The sequence below is a fragment of the Urocampus carinirostris genome, chromosome 16, assembly GCF_059441175.1.
Source record: "Urocampus carinirostris isolate Australia breed hairy pipefish chromosome 16, RoL_Ucar_1.0, whole genome shotgun sequence".
Taxonomy (NCBI): Eukaryota; Metazoa; Chordata; class Actinopteri; order Syngnathiformes; family Syngnathidae; genus Urocampus; species Urocampus carinirostris.
In genome coordinates, this window is record NC_142364.1 from 23,442,356 (window position 1) to 23,459,317 (window position 16,962).

Here is a 16,962-nt window from a genome sequence, read left to right on the forward strand (position 1 = left end):
GGAAAAAAACAAGATGTTCCTTTATGTCTATTTCATTATATGTATACACATATTACATTAATACTTAGTATTTACAATTTTGTTACTAATGTTTAATATGTATATACAATTTAAGGCCCTGAATATTTGCACATGCATATTTGTGTATTTAAAATTTGAGTTAATATTCTATTTTCATCAATCACTGAGGAGGCTATTTCTGGGATTAGGCCTGAGTAACATCGTTGTTATCATGCTCCGACACCCAATTTCAAACTGGCCATAACAGAGAAGGGTAAAGACAGGTGGATTTGTTCCTCGTAACACAGATTGTACAATAGCATTATAGATTTAAAAAAATAAGAACTCCATTCACCAATGTTGACTGTGTATTATATTAAGAACTGAGTATAAGTGCAACCTGCAACACAAAAGGGATGTACCGTCACGCTATAATTCTACCTCAATTTCTCAGTGTCGGCATATATATTAATAAAAGTGTAAAGCTGATTCAGAACCCTATTAAAAAGGCTTCCTATTTTTATGATTAAATACATGCGTCTCGCTCGTACTACAAAAGACGTGTTTCTGGTTGATGTAAAAGCATTCCTGGCAGGTTTATTTATATACTGTAGGTCCAAGCTCATCAAAGTGAATTAAAGCACCAAAGGAGTGTAGTAGAAATGAAACAATAAGCCAAAAAGACAATATAAGCCAGAGACATGATGAAGGCTTTACATTTTCACATATCCAATCAATCACTTTGAATCTCCTTCTCAGCCATTCCCGCATCAACGAGATGATGCAATACAAATACAATGTAATGCTTTTTTATTGATGGTTTATCTGTATCAAAACTCTGGACAGTTTTCTTTACTGTTTCCGGTTCTTGGTTTGTTTTTGGGCCATGGCAAAGTTGGAAGGAATCCATTCCTTAAAGTTATTTTTCTGTCCTCTCTTCCTGTCCCTTTGGACTGTGCAAAGGAATATTATCTTGGCCAGTCCTGGTGATCTTGTGGCATGACCATACCACTGAAGTTTTCATATGCGCAAAGTTGACAACAGTTCTTCACCTGGATTTTCTTTTCCAGATTTGCTCTGAGAGTCTATGTCTCGTAAGCGTAGTGGAAGATGGAAGTAACCATTGCTATTTTTCTAGTTTTAGTAACTATTTTCTTGTCCATCCAGATTGGTTTAAATCTGGCAAGTGTGGCTGTGGTTTCAGCCATGATTTCTGGTTCTGACCCCTCTTCTGATAAACCAGATCCAAGATATTTAAATTTGGTGACAATTTCAAGCTCTTGGTGGTTTATGGTGATGTTTCTAGTGATACTTTTGTGGTTGTTGGTCATTAGTTTAGTTTTTTCTGTGCAGATTTTTCCCATACTAGGTTAATGATTTGTCTAGGCCATTGACAAATTCTCTGAGTTCTTGTTACTACTTAATATGCTACAAAAGGTAGGAAACCTCCAACTATGTCCCATGCAGAATCAGTCTCATCAGTCACACAAGTAAAGTTATGCTTGAGGTCTCACTGTCCAAACCGGCTGAAAACATCTTATCTGAGGAACAGGCAGGTTTCATGGTGGGAAGGAGCACTAAAGACAGATAATTCTGTGCATTGAATGCAAGACGTTTCAACAACACTTGAGAAAACTCTTCCACGTCTTTCTGGATTTCAAGAAGGGTTTTGCGAGAGTATGGCAGTCCACTTTACGGAGCACCATGTGGAAGTACAACATGGGCCAAAAACTAGTTCAGACCATTGAACAGCTGTATTCCGACGCCAACAGTGCAGTACTGATCAATGGTACCGTTGGAGCGTGGTTTGAAACTAAAGTCGGTGTGAGACAAGACTGCATCCTCTCTCCATTGTTATTCAACATCTTCCTGGAGAGGATCATGACCGAAGACTGGCATGTTTAATCCAAAGAGAAGAGTGATTTCATTCATTTTGGTGGCTGACTGTAATGTTCGGGAACAATATAGATGAAAAGTAAAACAAGACACTTGAGAGCCGTTTACATACCGGCAAAGAAGTCAGCCATACTAATCTTTATAACAGATAAGAATTATTTTGTGAATCTTAACATTCCTCTGAAGTGGCCCTTCAAAAAGGAATGTTTTGAATTGAGTCTATTTACATGTCAAGCTCAAGGTAAACAAAATATAGCATATAAAGTCAATAAAATGTTCAGCTTCTTGAAACAAAATAGGATGTTGTTTTAAACTTCTAATATCATCTGAAATAGCTCTTGTAACTGCTTGTTTTCTTTGCGAACAGATCTCGGATAAGAAAGACAGACAAACTTCGAGTATCTACAAAAACAACAAACATGGTAAGAAGTTGTTCTGTCAATAGGGGTTCTGATATTCATCTATGGTTTCAATCCTTTTCAGCATTTACTTTGTGTGGCTCATAATTGCCGTACAAATTAACTTCTTCTGATGTCGAGATGTCTAACCAGGAATGAAAGCCGTGCGTCTTTACTATGTCAAAATATATTTGTTTAAGCAATAATCGGGGTTTGTAGACATTTTTTATAGACAAATTTGAACACTGTTCAAAGGCTTTAAAGACAGTTTTTCAATTTCTTCAGGACCATTAAAAGAAATAAAGTCTGGTGTGAATCATGTATTTTGTGGAAGCACAAATATATCTGCAATTTACATGTGTCTAGAGTAAATCTCGCTCCATATATGGGTCAAAACATTTTCAGTTGCAGGAAAGTCTTCGCATAATAATGTACCACTGAGAAATGTGACCTTAATTTTTAGCATGGCCTATTGTAAATGTCCATAATTGATAGGTAATCCTTAAACTAATACGCATTTCCTGTTTAGGTGTAGAAGGGGTGATGACGCGGCATATGACACACAAACTAACAAGACAGGAAGAGATACAATGGCAAAACTAAGCCACCAGCCGTATGTTTTAAGCAAGCTTGTTGAGAAACATGGCAATCATTTCAAACACTTGCAAACACTTCTCCCAAAATCCAAGCACTTTTTAATCTTTCAAAACAGATTGAATTCAAAATCAATTTGATCATGTTAAAAAATGTATGAAATAACGTCCATTTATTGTAGAGGTACTGCCATTGGGACAATTTTTTTGTGGGTTTCTGTAGAAATGTCATTTACTTGACTGTGACAAATTTAGATGATAGTAATGATGCAGGTTAGGGGGCTTAAATAATTTTAAGGGTGAGACAAACTTGCTTTAAAAGCCAAGCAGTGTGAGCAACGGTTAAATTCTTCTAATCCAGTGAGTGCCAGGCTATAGCTCGTCAAAAGAAACGAAAATTCTGCAAAAAATTCTAGTTAGTGTCTAGTGTATGGTACCCCAATCACTTGCATTGTTGTAATTTTCTCATGATTCTCAGCATTGACATCAACTGCCTTATAAGTCATGTACCCTTGGATGTAGAGGTTGTAACAGTTCTTTTGAAAAAGGTCAAGGTGCCCACTATCAGTCATTGCCCACGATTGCCCATGACTGTTAACCTGGAGAACGACTTGTGAGCCAAGGAAACACAACTTGAATGCATTAGACCCCTGATATACAACATCAATTGATACAGAGGTGGGGATCGCAAAGTGAAGATCCCATATAGCGGGGGAAAGAAACCTGTGGTAATTCAAAGCTAATGCATTGCCAAACCCCCTGTACCCCGGATAAAAAGCTGAAAATACAAAATAGTATATAGTAAATACTACTTATGTGTTTATACACACACACACACTATATATATATATATATATATATATATATATATATATATATATATATATATATATATATATATATATATATATATATATATATATATATATATATATATATATATATATATATATATATATATATATATATATATATATATATACTGGACTGTCTCAGAAAATTAGAATATTGTGATAAAGTTCTTTATTTTCTGTAATGCAATTAAAAAAACAAAAATGTCATACATTCTGGATTCATTACACATCAACTGAACTATTTCAAGCCTTTTATTATTTTAATATTGCTGAATTTGGCCTACAGCTTAAGAAAACTCAAAAATCATATCTCAAAATATTAGAATACTTCCTCAGACCAAGTAAAAAAAATAATTTTATAACAGCAAAACTAAATCAAACATTTGAAAATGTCCATTGATGCACTCAGTACTTGGTTGGGAATCCTTTTGCACGGATTACTGCATCAATCCGGCGTGGCATGGAGGCAATCAGCCTGTGGCATTGCTGAGGTGTTATTGATGCTCAGGATGCTTCGATAGCGGCCTTCAGCTCATTTGCATTTGTAGGTCTGGTGTCTTTCATCTTCTTCTTAACTATACCCCACAAATTCTCGATGGGGTTCAGGTCAGGGGAATTAGCAGGCCAATCAAGGACAGTGATGCCATGGTCAGTGCACCAGTTACTGGTGGTTTTGGCACTGTGGGCAGGTGCCAGATCATGCTGGAAAATGAAATCCTCATCTTCATAGAGCTTTTCAGCAGATGGAAGCATGTAGTGCTCTAAAATCTCTTGGTACACAGTTGCATTTACTCTGGACTTGATGAAACACAGTGCACCAACACCAGCAGCTGACATGGCTCCCCAAACCATTGCTGACTGTGGGAACTTCACACTGGATTTCAAGCAACTTGGATTTTGCTCCTCTCCAGCCTTTCTCCAGACTCTGGCGCCTTGACTTCCAAATGAAATGCAAAACTTGCTTTCGTCTGAAAAGAGGACTTTGGACCACTCTGCAACTGTCCAGTGCTTCTTCTCCATAGCCCAAGTCAGACGCCTCTTCCGTTGTCTTGAGTTCAGAAGTGGCTTGACCATGGGAATACAGCTATTGTAGCCCATTTCCCGGACACGTCTGTGAACTGTGGCTTTTGATACCTGGACTCCAGCTTCAGCCCACTGTCTTTGAAGCTCCCCCAAATTCTGGAAGCGGCTCTTCTTCACAATTTTGTTAAAGCTGCGGTCATCTCTCTTGGTTGTGCAGCGTTTCCGGCCACATTTTTCCCTTCCAACAGACTTTTTGTGGATATGCTTTGAAACTGCACTCTGTGAACAGCCTGCTCTTTGAGAAATTTCTTTTTGTGTCTTACCCTCCTGATGGAGGGTATCAATGATGGTCCTCTGGACAGCAGTCAGATCAGCAGTCTTCCTCATACTTGTGATTTAGTTTACTGAACCAAGCTGAGTGTTTTTAAGGCTCAGGAAACCTCGCAAGGTGTTTCGAGTTAATTAGATGATTCAGGTGATTAGTTGAATAGCCTACTTGTATACTTTTTCATGATATTCTAATATTTTGAGATAGGATTTTTGAGTTTTCTTAAGCTGTAGGCCAAATTCAGCAATATTAAAATAATAAAAGGCTTGAAATAGTTCAGTTGATGTGTAATGAATCCAGAATGTATGACATTTTTATTTTTTTTTAATTGCATTACAGAAAATAAAGAACTTTATCACAATATTCTAATTTTCTGAGACAGTCCAGTATATATATATGTATATGGAGTACCAGTTGGATGCAGTGGGTGCAGGAGATGGTGAATGTAAAATGAGACTGATTTTAATATTTCTATTTCTGAGGATTCTCAGGCCCTTAGAATGTTTCCTATAGTCACCTCCTTATTTTAATGATAATTAATGATAATCATGATCATCTATTGGTTACAGTCATGAAACTTAGGGACTGTAACAATTCAATTCCCTCTTTTATTTCTTGATCATTGCAATCTTTCTTTCCATGGTTATCTAGATTTTGGTTGTCCTTTAGTATCACTGCAAGCCTTGGGACCCAACTCAAATACATATTTTGAGCACACGAGAACTGAATAAAAAGAGGTTGTGGGAGGTAGTCCAGCCAAAAGCATTTGGACGTTTCTATGGTGCAGTGACGCAAACCAGTAGCACAGCAGAATTTTATTTAATCATGACATGACCAGTTGCAGACAGTTGGATGTACCTCTTCACACAATACGCAAAGTTTTTGGGCACACACATTATTTTGTTGATGTTGTGTAGTGGAGAAAATGCTCTAAAGAGGGCAAAAAGTATATTATACCACACAGCAAATTTAAAAAACCATAATACCTACCCAGGAAACTGAGTCTTGAGCAAATCTTTGAGCCAAAACATCGAAAGACCCAAGAGCTGGATTAAGGTCTGAGAGAAACAACCATTTTGTCTTGACCCGGATAATTTTTAGGCTTAGAAAGTGTTACTAAAAGTAGTTGAATGACTCTAGGTCATCAGCTATTACCTTCAAGCTTAGGCTTTCTTCCGCCTTTGCAACTCTCTGACCATGTCTTCATAGGATCAAAGCTTGATTGCCTACAAAGTTGACTGTTTGAAGTAGGAGAACATCCTTTCAAAAAACTGATGAAGCCTAGCGTACCTTATAAATTGGTTGATAACATGTAGGCCAGGCATGAATTGTGGTTTTCTAAAACGTATAATTTGGAAGCATTGGTTTAATTCTGTTTAAGTCTAGTACAAAGGAGTCATAGGGATTTTCATGAGATATTATGTGAAAGAGCTGTCAATCCCTGGGTCTTTCCCAATTACAGATGGAGGGTGAGGGGAGTTACTTCTCTGGGAGGTCCCCTCACATCAGCTCTGAGATAGCCTTTGACCTAGTGACAGCCCTGAATCCCACATCACTGAGAGGATTAGCCCATCGACCGGGGTGCCTCGGCTGAATGGGGGTCAGACCAAAACACACGCCCGCATGCGTCCGCAACCCCCTAATGTTCTCTTCCATTACCTATTGGCCCTCTCCGATGATTTAACCTCAAATCGTCCAACCCTCAACCTCGCGTGTCTTCTCTTCATTTCACACGTCCTGATTTTGCGCCATAATTTATCCTTTTACTTGACCTTTGAGCCTTGGGCCATTCCAAACAAACCAGCAGTTTGACCTAGCTCAGGTAAAGGCCAGTGGTCTGACAGTACAGATCTATCACAGCACACCCCCCAAGTAGGAAGACGTTTTTGTTGTAAACAATTTTTTTTTTCTAGAACTGTTTACCGCTAGCACCCGAGGTTTATGTATAACTCCCTTTAGATGCATTCGGTTCGAAATAAACCCGAAGGCATGTGTTTTCTTTGTTACAATCACGCAACAAAACCCCTCTGACCAGCGACAACATTCCATTTGCAATCAGGAAGGTAAACAGTCCACCCGTGCCACCGACCTCGACCGCGGGAATGCAACCACAGCTCATGAAATACACCACAGCTTTTAGAGTACCGGCAGTACGTCAATAACCACTGAGGTGTGCCAAAGCTCCCCTGCAGATAAAATGCTTCTGGTTCTCTGCAGCCTTTGGAGGACCTCCTGCCGTCCAAAACCAGGAAGTTGTTGTGACGGGGGGATTTATCATCCCTCCATCTCGTGTACTCGCCCTTTTGAGTCTTATCGGGCCATTTAGCTTCTCACGATAGGAAGATGGCACAACACACTTTGGTGCCACGTATAGCACAAATCTTTGACAAGTCAGCGCATTCCGCGAGAGCAGAGCACTAAACTCTCACCACACTGTGCACATAATACTTTCAACAAGCCATCTGTTTGCCCTTGCTTCACGGAACAGGAGAAAAAAAGCAAACGTGGGCAACAATTGACCTGCGACTTTGGAAATACACGTCTGACCACAGGTTTGAAACTCTCAGAGGTTCGCTCGCTTGCCTTGGGGGTGCCGAAAAGAAAATCTGCTATTTAAATGCCTTGTTTGTAAACTCATAGGTACATATCAACTCCATGACACAAACAAAAATGTACCGTTAGTATAGACCGCAAGTTTTTTTCCAAAACTTTCAACCCTGCGACTCAGGAAATGAGTAGTTTATGCCACCACTGGCGCCCCAGCAGTAAAGGTAAGAGTGAGACAGGTGGAATATGTGTCGAAGAAGACGCAAGTTTAATTTTAACTTAAATTAACTTTGTCACATGCAGTTTATAGTCAGGTGCAGCTTATGTATGTACAAAATATTTTTTCCTTTAAAATGTACTGTGTGGATCAGGTGAGACTTATAGTCCGAATTTTACGGTATATACTTCCCAATTAAAACAATGTTACGCTCTGCTCATGACTTACGTGGATTTTTTCATACAAATACACAGGAAATGTGTATTTTATGATAAAAACGTACCTATGTCTTTTCAGAAATTGTCCATCTAACACTGTAAAACGTTTAGTTAGAAAATTGAAGAAAATATGGCGAATAAATCATCTTTTTTCTATGGCAAATAATTTTGCTCTTTCTTTGTCTTATACAGTATACTTTCATCAATATTTTTTTGATTTAAAAAAATACATGTATACTTACTGTAGCATTGTTAAAATTGTCTACAGACTACCCAATCAGATAATTTTGTTCCATTTAGGTTTAAATGAATAATCTCACAGGTAGTTGACAATATAATAAAACTTGAAAATAAGTATTTAAAATAGGCAAATTGATCAGCGAGATCTAGAATAGAGAAACTGATACATTGGGCAAAAAAAAACATTGTCCCATTAGTATAAAAAATTTGTATTTTTATTTAGTTTTAATATTTATTATGTAAAATAAAATATCCACTCATCTTACTCAATATTAGTTTTTAACTAAATGCATTTTCAATATATGGGAAAACAAAACCAAAATAAGCTGAACTATTTTTTAAAACAGTATAATAAATCCTATTTTTAAATTTGAAAAATGTATTTTCTTCTAATTTACTTAAAAAAATGTAAAAAGTATATATCTATACCTGCAATCAACATTTTTTATATTAATGGAGCAAAAATGGTATGGGAAAATACATGAAAACCAGTTTTTAAAACATAGTAAAATGAAGAAATTGCTACATAAAAGCAAAATTATCTGCCAATGTGACAATCTGGTTTTACCACCTATCCATTAATACATCCCCTATCCATCCATCTATATATCTACCCATCAATCTACTTACCTCCCCATTAATCTACCTACATGCCTATCCATCTACCTTCATACTCATCCATCTATCTACCTACCTATGTATCCATCCACCTTCCCATCTATCTATCCACCTACACATCCATATATCCACATACCCATCACTCTCCCTACCTATCCATACATTTACCTACCTACCCATCCATCTACATATCTACTTGCCCACCTACCTACCTACCTACCTACTTACGTAACTACCTACCTACCTACCCGCCTACCTACATTGCAGTGAAGGTAGCATGCATGGTTTTTTTTTTTGCATTTATTTTAAAATATCAAAGACCCCTTGAACAGCCTTCATGTATCCCTATATAAGATCTACTATGAGACCATGAAAACAATATTTTCCAGATGAGCAGTTGACTCACAAAGCAATTTGCCTACCAGACGACTCACCTGTCTGTATACCGGCGCGATGGTTCATCGAAAATGAGACCGTGCGGCGCGTGTGTGAAGGCCGGCCAGCGCAGCAAACGGTAGCGTAGCGGCTGGCAGTCTTTGCACAAAGTGCAATCTGGTTTGGACGCCAACAGTGTGGCGTCGATCTCCAGATGTTGCTCCATGGTGAAGAACTGTACCCCGTAGATCTCCTCCTCCACATCCAGTTTTAAGGTGAGCGCCGTGTCACAGAAGACATTGCTGGGCCCCAACGAGATGTTGTTTCCACCGACGGTGAGCAACAGGATGTTATGGATTGCTGGCAAAGCCGTTTCTTCAGGGCTGAAGAACGTGACCCAGACGGTCAATGAGTCCGGCACCAACGGATGAGGGAATTCCAGCTGGAGCATGCAGCCCTGCAGAGGGCACTCGGAAAGACCGACGATTCCCTGTTCGATACCCGCATTGGGGCTCCAAGTCCGCACACTCGGCTCGCAGACCTGCTCGACATCGGGTGGGCCTGTGGAACACAGTTGCAGAAATCAAACTCAAAGAATTGGTCTTTATTGTCATTGATATCAACAATGTTAAACATTGTATGCATTTGATTGTGATCTTGTGCATTTTATTGCCTTTTTTGCTGATAATATTGTGTCCTAAGAAAGTTAGTGGTAATGTAAAGTGGAAAACACTATACTATAAGATATTTGATGTAGGCCTATATGAGAGTATACTATGGTAATTTGAAGTGTTCTGGTTTTGCTGGACATTTTGTTTTTTGTTTTTTTGGGGGCGGGAGGTGAATATGTTCTACTATATCTACTTTAAACTGCACAAACCTATCATCTGATAAATTTGAGTGGAATTCTTGATTTGATAGGCGGCTTGTAATAAGGGTATTATGGTGGGTCCTAAAGTCAGACCAGTGGAGAACCACTGGCCTAATCGGTTACTTGTTACAACTCATTGTACCATATATCCATTGATTGTCTTGGCACAGAGGTTATTTGAGGGCCTACCAGTTCAGTTAAACCATCGAGATGCTCAAATCGTCACTTCGGCACCCAGCTAGCTCAAATTACCACGAGTGATGTACGCTGACATTCATTGAACACTTTTGAGAAACCAATGAGCAGCAGACACAATGTTCTCCCCTAATTTCCTTTAGAGCACTTCCAAGCTGGCGAGCACTGCAGCCATTTGCTAACATCATTTCTGGGCATGGTGCAAAAATTCCTCTGTTTAATCAAGTGAACACTGAAAATGCTTTCCAAGCCACATTATCTCAACACATTCATTATTGTACTGTAAGTCCGTGTGTGGTCACAGTGGAGGTAAGTAAAAAAAAAGAATGAGGGGGGAGCAAAGGTGAAGCTAGTAGAGACATATTTGCTGAAATACTCAGATATATTTATTTTTCTCTCGTTTTTGTTTAAATTGCAAGGAGTGAATCAGCTGTCATCATGACCTAACGGTTACTCTTGCACTGCGTTTGAAATGCAAAACGCATAGGGACAATAGAGAGAATGGTGTGCAAACTATGGCCCGCAGGCCACATGAGGCCCCTCAGGCTTTTTATTCCGGCCCACCAAACAGGAATGGTCAAAATATAATGAAAAAATATATATATATTATTAAATAAAGTACGACCAAAAAAAAAAAATGTTTTTTTTTTGTTACTACGGAAGTAATACAAAAATACTACAAAATTAATACGAAACAAATTATCAAATTTAGCACTTAGACGCCGTATAATTAAATTTAGTACTGTACATTTATAAAATACCAATATTTATAAAAGAAAATTGTTTTTATAAAATGTAAAATATTTGTAATTTTGTATTGTTTTATTTCCCTATCTAATTATTGTTTTTTTTTAGTAATTTAAAAATGCCCAGTCCTTAAATCTTTGTTCAGTACTGGCACCACTAGTAAAATACCTAAAATTAGAAGAAGAACAAAAACATTACCATCATTATTAATATAAGATGTCAAATGAAGTAATCCCTCGCTATAAAGTGGTTGACTTTTTTCCCGATTTTGCTACTTAATGGAGAACTGTGATCTGCATTATGATTGGCTCAACTGTCTGCCTTAGCATTATTTTTAACTGTACAATAGTTATTTGTAAAAATTAATTATAAGAATGAGTTAAAAAATATATATATTTTTTGTTAAACTAATCCTTGAGCCAGTGAAAGTGGTGTTGTTGTACGTAATTGTATAATAATCGATAATAATAAAAAAAAATCCTCTTTATAGATTTTATCCTATTCCTTTTCGAACCTCACCCCTGCAATAATCGATCACTGTACTATTAATTATGTAATGATTTTAATTCTTATTCATCCTATATTAATTTGTTCAGTAATTCAAAAAAATCGTAGTTCATTGATCCCTAAACCACCTGTGTCCAGTCCCAAAACCGAGTTCACAGTACTAGTATCTCTCGTAGAATATTATATATTATATATTCAATGTAAAATTATTTATTTTTGTGATCATTTTATTTATTTATTCATCCCTATTGTTTTTGACGTTTTCAATATGTGGAAAATCTCCAAGCCTAGAACCAAGTTCAGTACTGGTACAACAATAAAAAACACTAAACAGAAAATATCAATATTTTAATCAATGACGTATCACAATATTCCAAGTTTTCCTTAAAATGATATGACATTTTTATCTTTCCAATTTATCATTTTGAATTCAAATCGCCATGGTCGCTGGTACGGATAATGAGACTGGGTATTGGCCCTATACAGTACAGCTAACTCTTATGGATATTGAATTAATTTATCATCATTATCATTATTGCTATCATTATTTTGGTTGTATTATATTTAGATCATGAATATTTTTTCTAAAAATAAAGGTCAAATTACATCACATATATGGCAAACCAAATGCCAGATATAAGCTATTAGTTTAAAAAAATACTTAAAATACAGCAAAAATCTATAATGGGACGAGTAAAAGCATGCAGACTATCTACTCTCTAGGAAATAGCTCCCATGGTGAGTCACACACTGTTACACACTCCCAAGGCAGACAAGATAATCCCATCGCTAGCATTCACACACGCAGGCACACAGAGGCAAACTGTAAGACACCGTCTGAAAGGCATTACATCATCTAATGGTAAATGGTCTGCATTTATTTGGAGCTTTTCAAGTCACTAAAGACCTCCCAAAGCTCTTTACAATGCGCTTCACACGTACCCATTTAAGCACACACTCAAACGCCTATAGCGATGTCAGCCATCAGGGTAACTAACCGCTTATCGGGGGAGGTTTTAGGGGTTAAGTGATTTGCCCAAGGACTTTCAACATTTAACTCAGACGAGCCGGAAATCGAACCTGCAACCTCTCGCTCTACCTCCTGAGCTCCTGGGAACCCCTAAATAATCAGCCTTCCGCTGTCGTGGCCCCACACTATTTTCAGCTGCAGCGTTTTAAATTCTGATTTAAGTCGTTTAAGTCACAAATTTTCAGATTGTTGTGACCATTCCAAATGGTGATTACAAAAACAAGCACATATTTACTACTGGCCCGAAAGAAAACATGAATGAAGGTTTCGTTGTGTAAAATGTGACCCCTATATTTTCAGACGACAGCGCCGGGGCAAGCATACTGTGTATTGCAACACAGACATTTCTTTTTGCGTTGTTGTCATCGGTGGTTGCCGCAGTATTCGACCAAATTGCATTGGGGATACAGTAGGTTGGAGTTTGGACTTGAAATAGTAATTTTCTTACTTTCACCACTTTCACGCTACACTAACAAATGGAAACAAAGAAGAAAACCCACAGGGACAGGCATGACGTCACTTTCCAGCAACTTTACATCAACCCTGACTCCACATTCCTCTTTCCTAATATGCTACGCCCTAAACAGGCCCATGTTCACGAATACTTAATAGAGAATATTTCTATCTTTCAACTTTTTAGGGACACCTCCAACAATACCTTCAAAGTCCCACTGTTAAAAATGTAGCAAAAAAGTAGCAGCTAGAAGTCTAGAATTTACAGTATATGTTTATATGAAAACAGACATTACCCTTATATTTGAATGTATGGTATGTATATATATATATATATATATATATATATATATATAAATATATATATATATATGTGTGTGTGTATATATATATTGGGTAAAGCATACTCGGGCTTGAAATATAAAGCATTTAAAGCAAAACCTGTATGAAAAGCCAGTAACTGCATGACAACATTGTTACGAGGCGGCTCAAGCTAATTTATTGCTTGCCATATAACTACAAAACGTTGCATGTTGGTACCATCATAAACCAAAGATGCTGAGCTGTGCAGTCCCACAGGGCTCACTTAGTATAATTGTACGAATGTATGAGCTGATGAAAAACACAGGAATTACAATAATTAAAAAGTAGTTCCATATGAAGCAAATAAGTTATTGGTTGTGTAGTTCACACAAATAATACCATGATACTACAATACTGTATAATAATAACAATGCATACTAGATTACTAGTGGTGTACAATCAACAAGTTTTTACAGTGAAATAAGAAAGCACACTGTGTTACCCAACTCAAATATTGTTTTTATTAAATGGTTTTCTATTGATGTTCTCCAAGTTTTATCATGTGAACTATTTCTTTAATTCTGACTTCACTACTGTCTAAGAGCCGGTTAGTGATTTACAACAGTATAATTCAATGTCTCCATCCAACAAATTGAAACTATTGTGCCACTGTCAGAATAGATGCTTTTCGTGATGTAACTCACTTAGAATTTGTTTTGCGGACGGTTTTTAACGAGATGTTTGAATATTTCATCAAGAGTAACACTCACATACCTTAACAATACCATTTAAACAACTTTACTCATATGTTTGAACCACTTAGCAAATACAATCGTGGTCACCATCAATATCATGAAACATTTTACACGCCAATTCAAATGTTTCTATGTCATTCAAATGCTTCATCTAGACATTACAACAACTTTTGAATGACTTAATGAATAAGTTCCAACCACCTTCAGTTCAGTTCAGGTGACGTTGTCTGAATGAAAAAAAAAAGTCGGAACTTCTGTGATAGAACACTTTGTTCCAGATTTTGTTATAAATGCCATATTTTTTCAAACATGCCAACCTTTAGTGCTGCTTCGCTGTACTCTCGGTCCACTGGCCGAAATTTGACAGAATTACCCAACCACCAAAGAACCTAGTGGGAAGCTAGACCGACAGCATGAAGAGGGTCTCTGTTTGGCTTGAGAAGAAGGTGCCTTAGCCACTCCTGGTCAATATTGAGGCCAAGGGTCCTTGTCCTTACCCGTTCCCTGTTCCAGTGGCAAAGGAATGTCTGCTGCACCTATTCCCTGTCTTGGCGGCAAAGATAAGGTCCCTCTGCTATTTCTGGTCCCTCTTCCAGTGGGTAAGGAATAACGAGCCTCAGGCCCCCCTGACCCCTCTTACGGTGGTTAATGACTATCTGCCATGCCTGTCCCCTATCCAGGCGGCAAGAAAAACGTCCCTCGGCTGCTTCCGGTCCTTGTTTAACCAGCCAAGGACTGTCTGCTGCACTCGTTCCCTGACCCAGCAGCGAGGAAAAGCTCTTTCAGCTACTTCTGGCCCCGGTTCTGGTGGAGAAGGACAAAAGAGCCTCGGCTGCTCGGTCCCCTGTTCTTGCAGCAAAGGATAGTCTGTTGCATCTGTTCCCTGTCCCGGTGATGAGAATAAGGTGTCTTGGCTCTTCTGTTACCTGTTTCGGTGGGGAAGGACAAGGATCCTCGACCACCCACGTCACCTGTTCTGGTGGAAAAGGACTATCTTCTACAGTCTCCATCATTTTTGGGAGGGGTATATCTGGCATCCGGGCTAGGAAGATTTAGGCGTATATGGCATGCCACCTTCCTACAGAGGGTATCAACTGAGGAGGCGCAACTACACCTGCCTCTCATTATCCCTGACCTGCATATTCACTGCTTGTACAGCACGTTCGGTCGGGTCATTGTCTTTCACTTCAATGCTAATTTCCACTCCCATGTCAGTTTGGCCATGTTTTTGTTTTCTGATTGGGATAGTGTGTTATTTATTTTAAGACCACTTAATTGTTTGTCATTTTGAACATGAATTTGAAATTAAGTACAATACCTTTTTTGAGTACCCCAGCCTCTGGTCCACCCACAAAACATGACAGTCAACCTTTCATGGCTGTTCTATCACTGGACTTGAAAGTTGTGTCCATGACCTTTGCTGATCATTCTGAGGATCTTACTTCTACAGTATATTTGAACTTCATTAATAAACTCAATAACATAGCTCAGTCAATATGATCCGCAGTTCCCTGCTTCTGTGAGACCTTGGTGCTAAATATAGACCAGGTGAACTGGAAGAGTTGGTGGCCTAATATTACAGTACCAGCAAATAATGATGACCCTCCCAAATAAGATATGATTGAGCACCCAAACTGGTCAAAATCACTTAACGTCATCGCTTATAATCGATTGTGAGCCTTACTCACCAACGCCCAATCAGCACTTATACACCGTGCCCGTAAGCACGTATACATCCAGGATGTTGCGCCACACTCACTTGCATGCAAGCGCACTGCTGTTTCCAATCAAGCCTCAATCCCTTTCCAAAGGACGCCAACCGCACACGTATCGCTTCAATATTTTGCTCGTTTTCCACAGCACAAAACCTTTTTCGAACTTTAGTCCACGTGTTAAGTTTTTGCCTTTTATTTTTCTCAACCGCCGGGGCATCGAGTCATAAACGTTTACGAGAGGTACTCCGGTCCTTGACGGAGGCCGTTAAAGTTGCACGTGAATGCTCAATTCATGAATGCGTACGCACACGTGCCGCGACACCGCATTGTTTATCTCCGGGTTTGAGCCTAGGCGTATGGGAAACGTGCAAATGCACCATAAGGCGAGTCCACCGAGACGCGGGTTGGGGTAAAACTAAGAGGAAACGAGGAGCTGACACAAACAGGGAGGCTTTCCAAGAACGAAAATTTAGTACAGTTTACACACAGAGCGTGCTGGGCAAGCCCAGACTTGCCTGTAGTACACACATTATGGCCGGTGTTGATGCAAGGTTCAGTGACTTTAAATAATCTATAGATCACCCACACGCACGCACGGTAACTCGAGCGGACAAACGTCACACTCGTTTGGAGATAAAGGCCACGCATTAAATTTGGCCGACGTGCACGTACGCTTGATATGATACATGGAGGAGGGCGAGTTCTAAAGCCGTCGTTAAAAAGGTGTAATAACGCGTGAGTAATAGGTCGTGGTCGGACAAGCATTGCGGCTTGTAGGCTATAAACTTGAATACGAGTGTAATCACTGATCTCGATAATAGAAATATTTCGCATAAGATTTAATCATGCAATCATTACTTTATTTTTTTAATGCCATACTTAAACATTTTTTATTCCACAAACGTTTGTAAATGGGATTTTGAATTCTCCAGAGAACAAATCCTGGTTATTATTTTTTAGGATTCAGTGAGTGCTTATGCTTTTTATTAGTTGGGAGATTAAAGCAGCTGTTCTCAAGTGGCGGGTCGGGTCCCAAAAACAGGTTAAGGATCTGATTTCAGTGGGTTGCTGGCCTTTGC

The 16,962-nt window shown here is 38.6% G+C and overlaps 1 protein-coding gene across 1 annotated transcript in view; it reads right to left on the reverse strand.

Annotated features, from left to right (window-relative positions):
* pappaa (pregnancy-associated plasma protein A, pappalysin 1a) overlaps positions 1 to 16,962 on the reverse strand; it is a 161,032-nt gene that overhangs the window by 100,458 nt on the left and 43,612 nt on the right. The window contains exon 7 of the mRNA XM_088356261.1: positions 9,367 to 9,868. Within this exon, the coding sequence (XP_088212387.1) occupies positions 9,367 to 9,868 (502 nt within the window). The remainder of the gene's footprint in view (positions 1 to 9,366; positions 9,869 to 16,962) is intronic.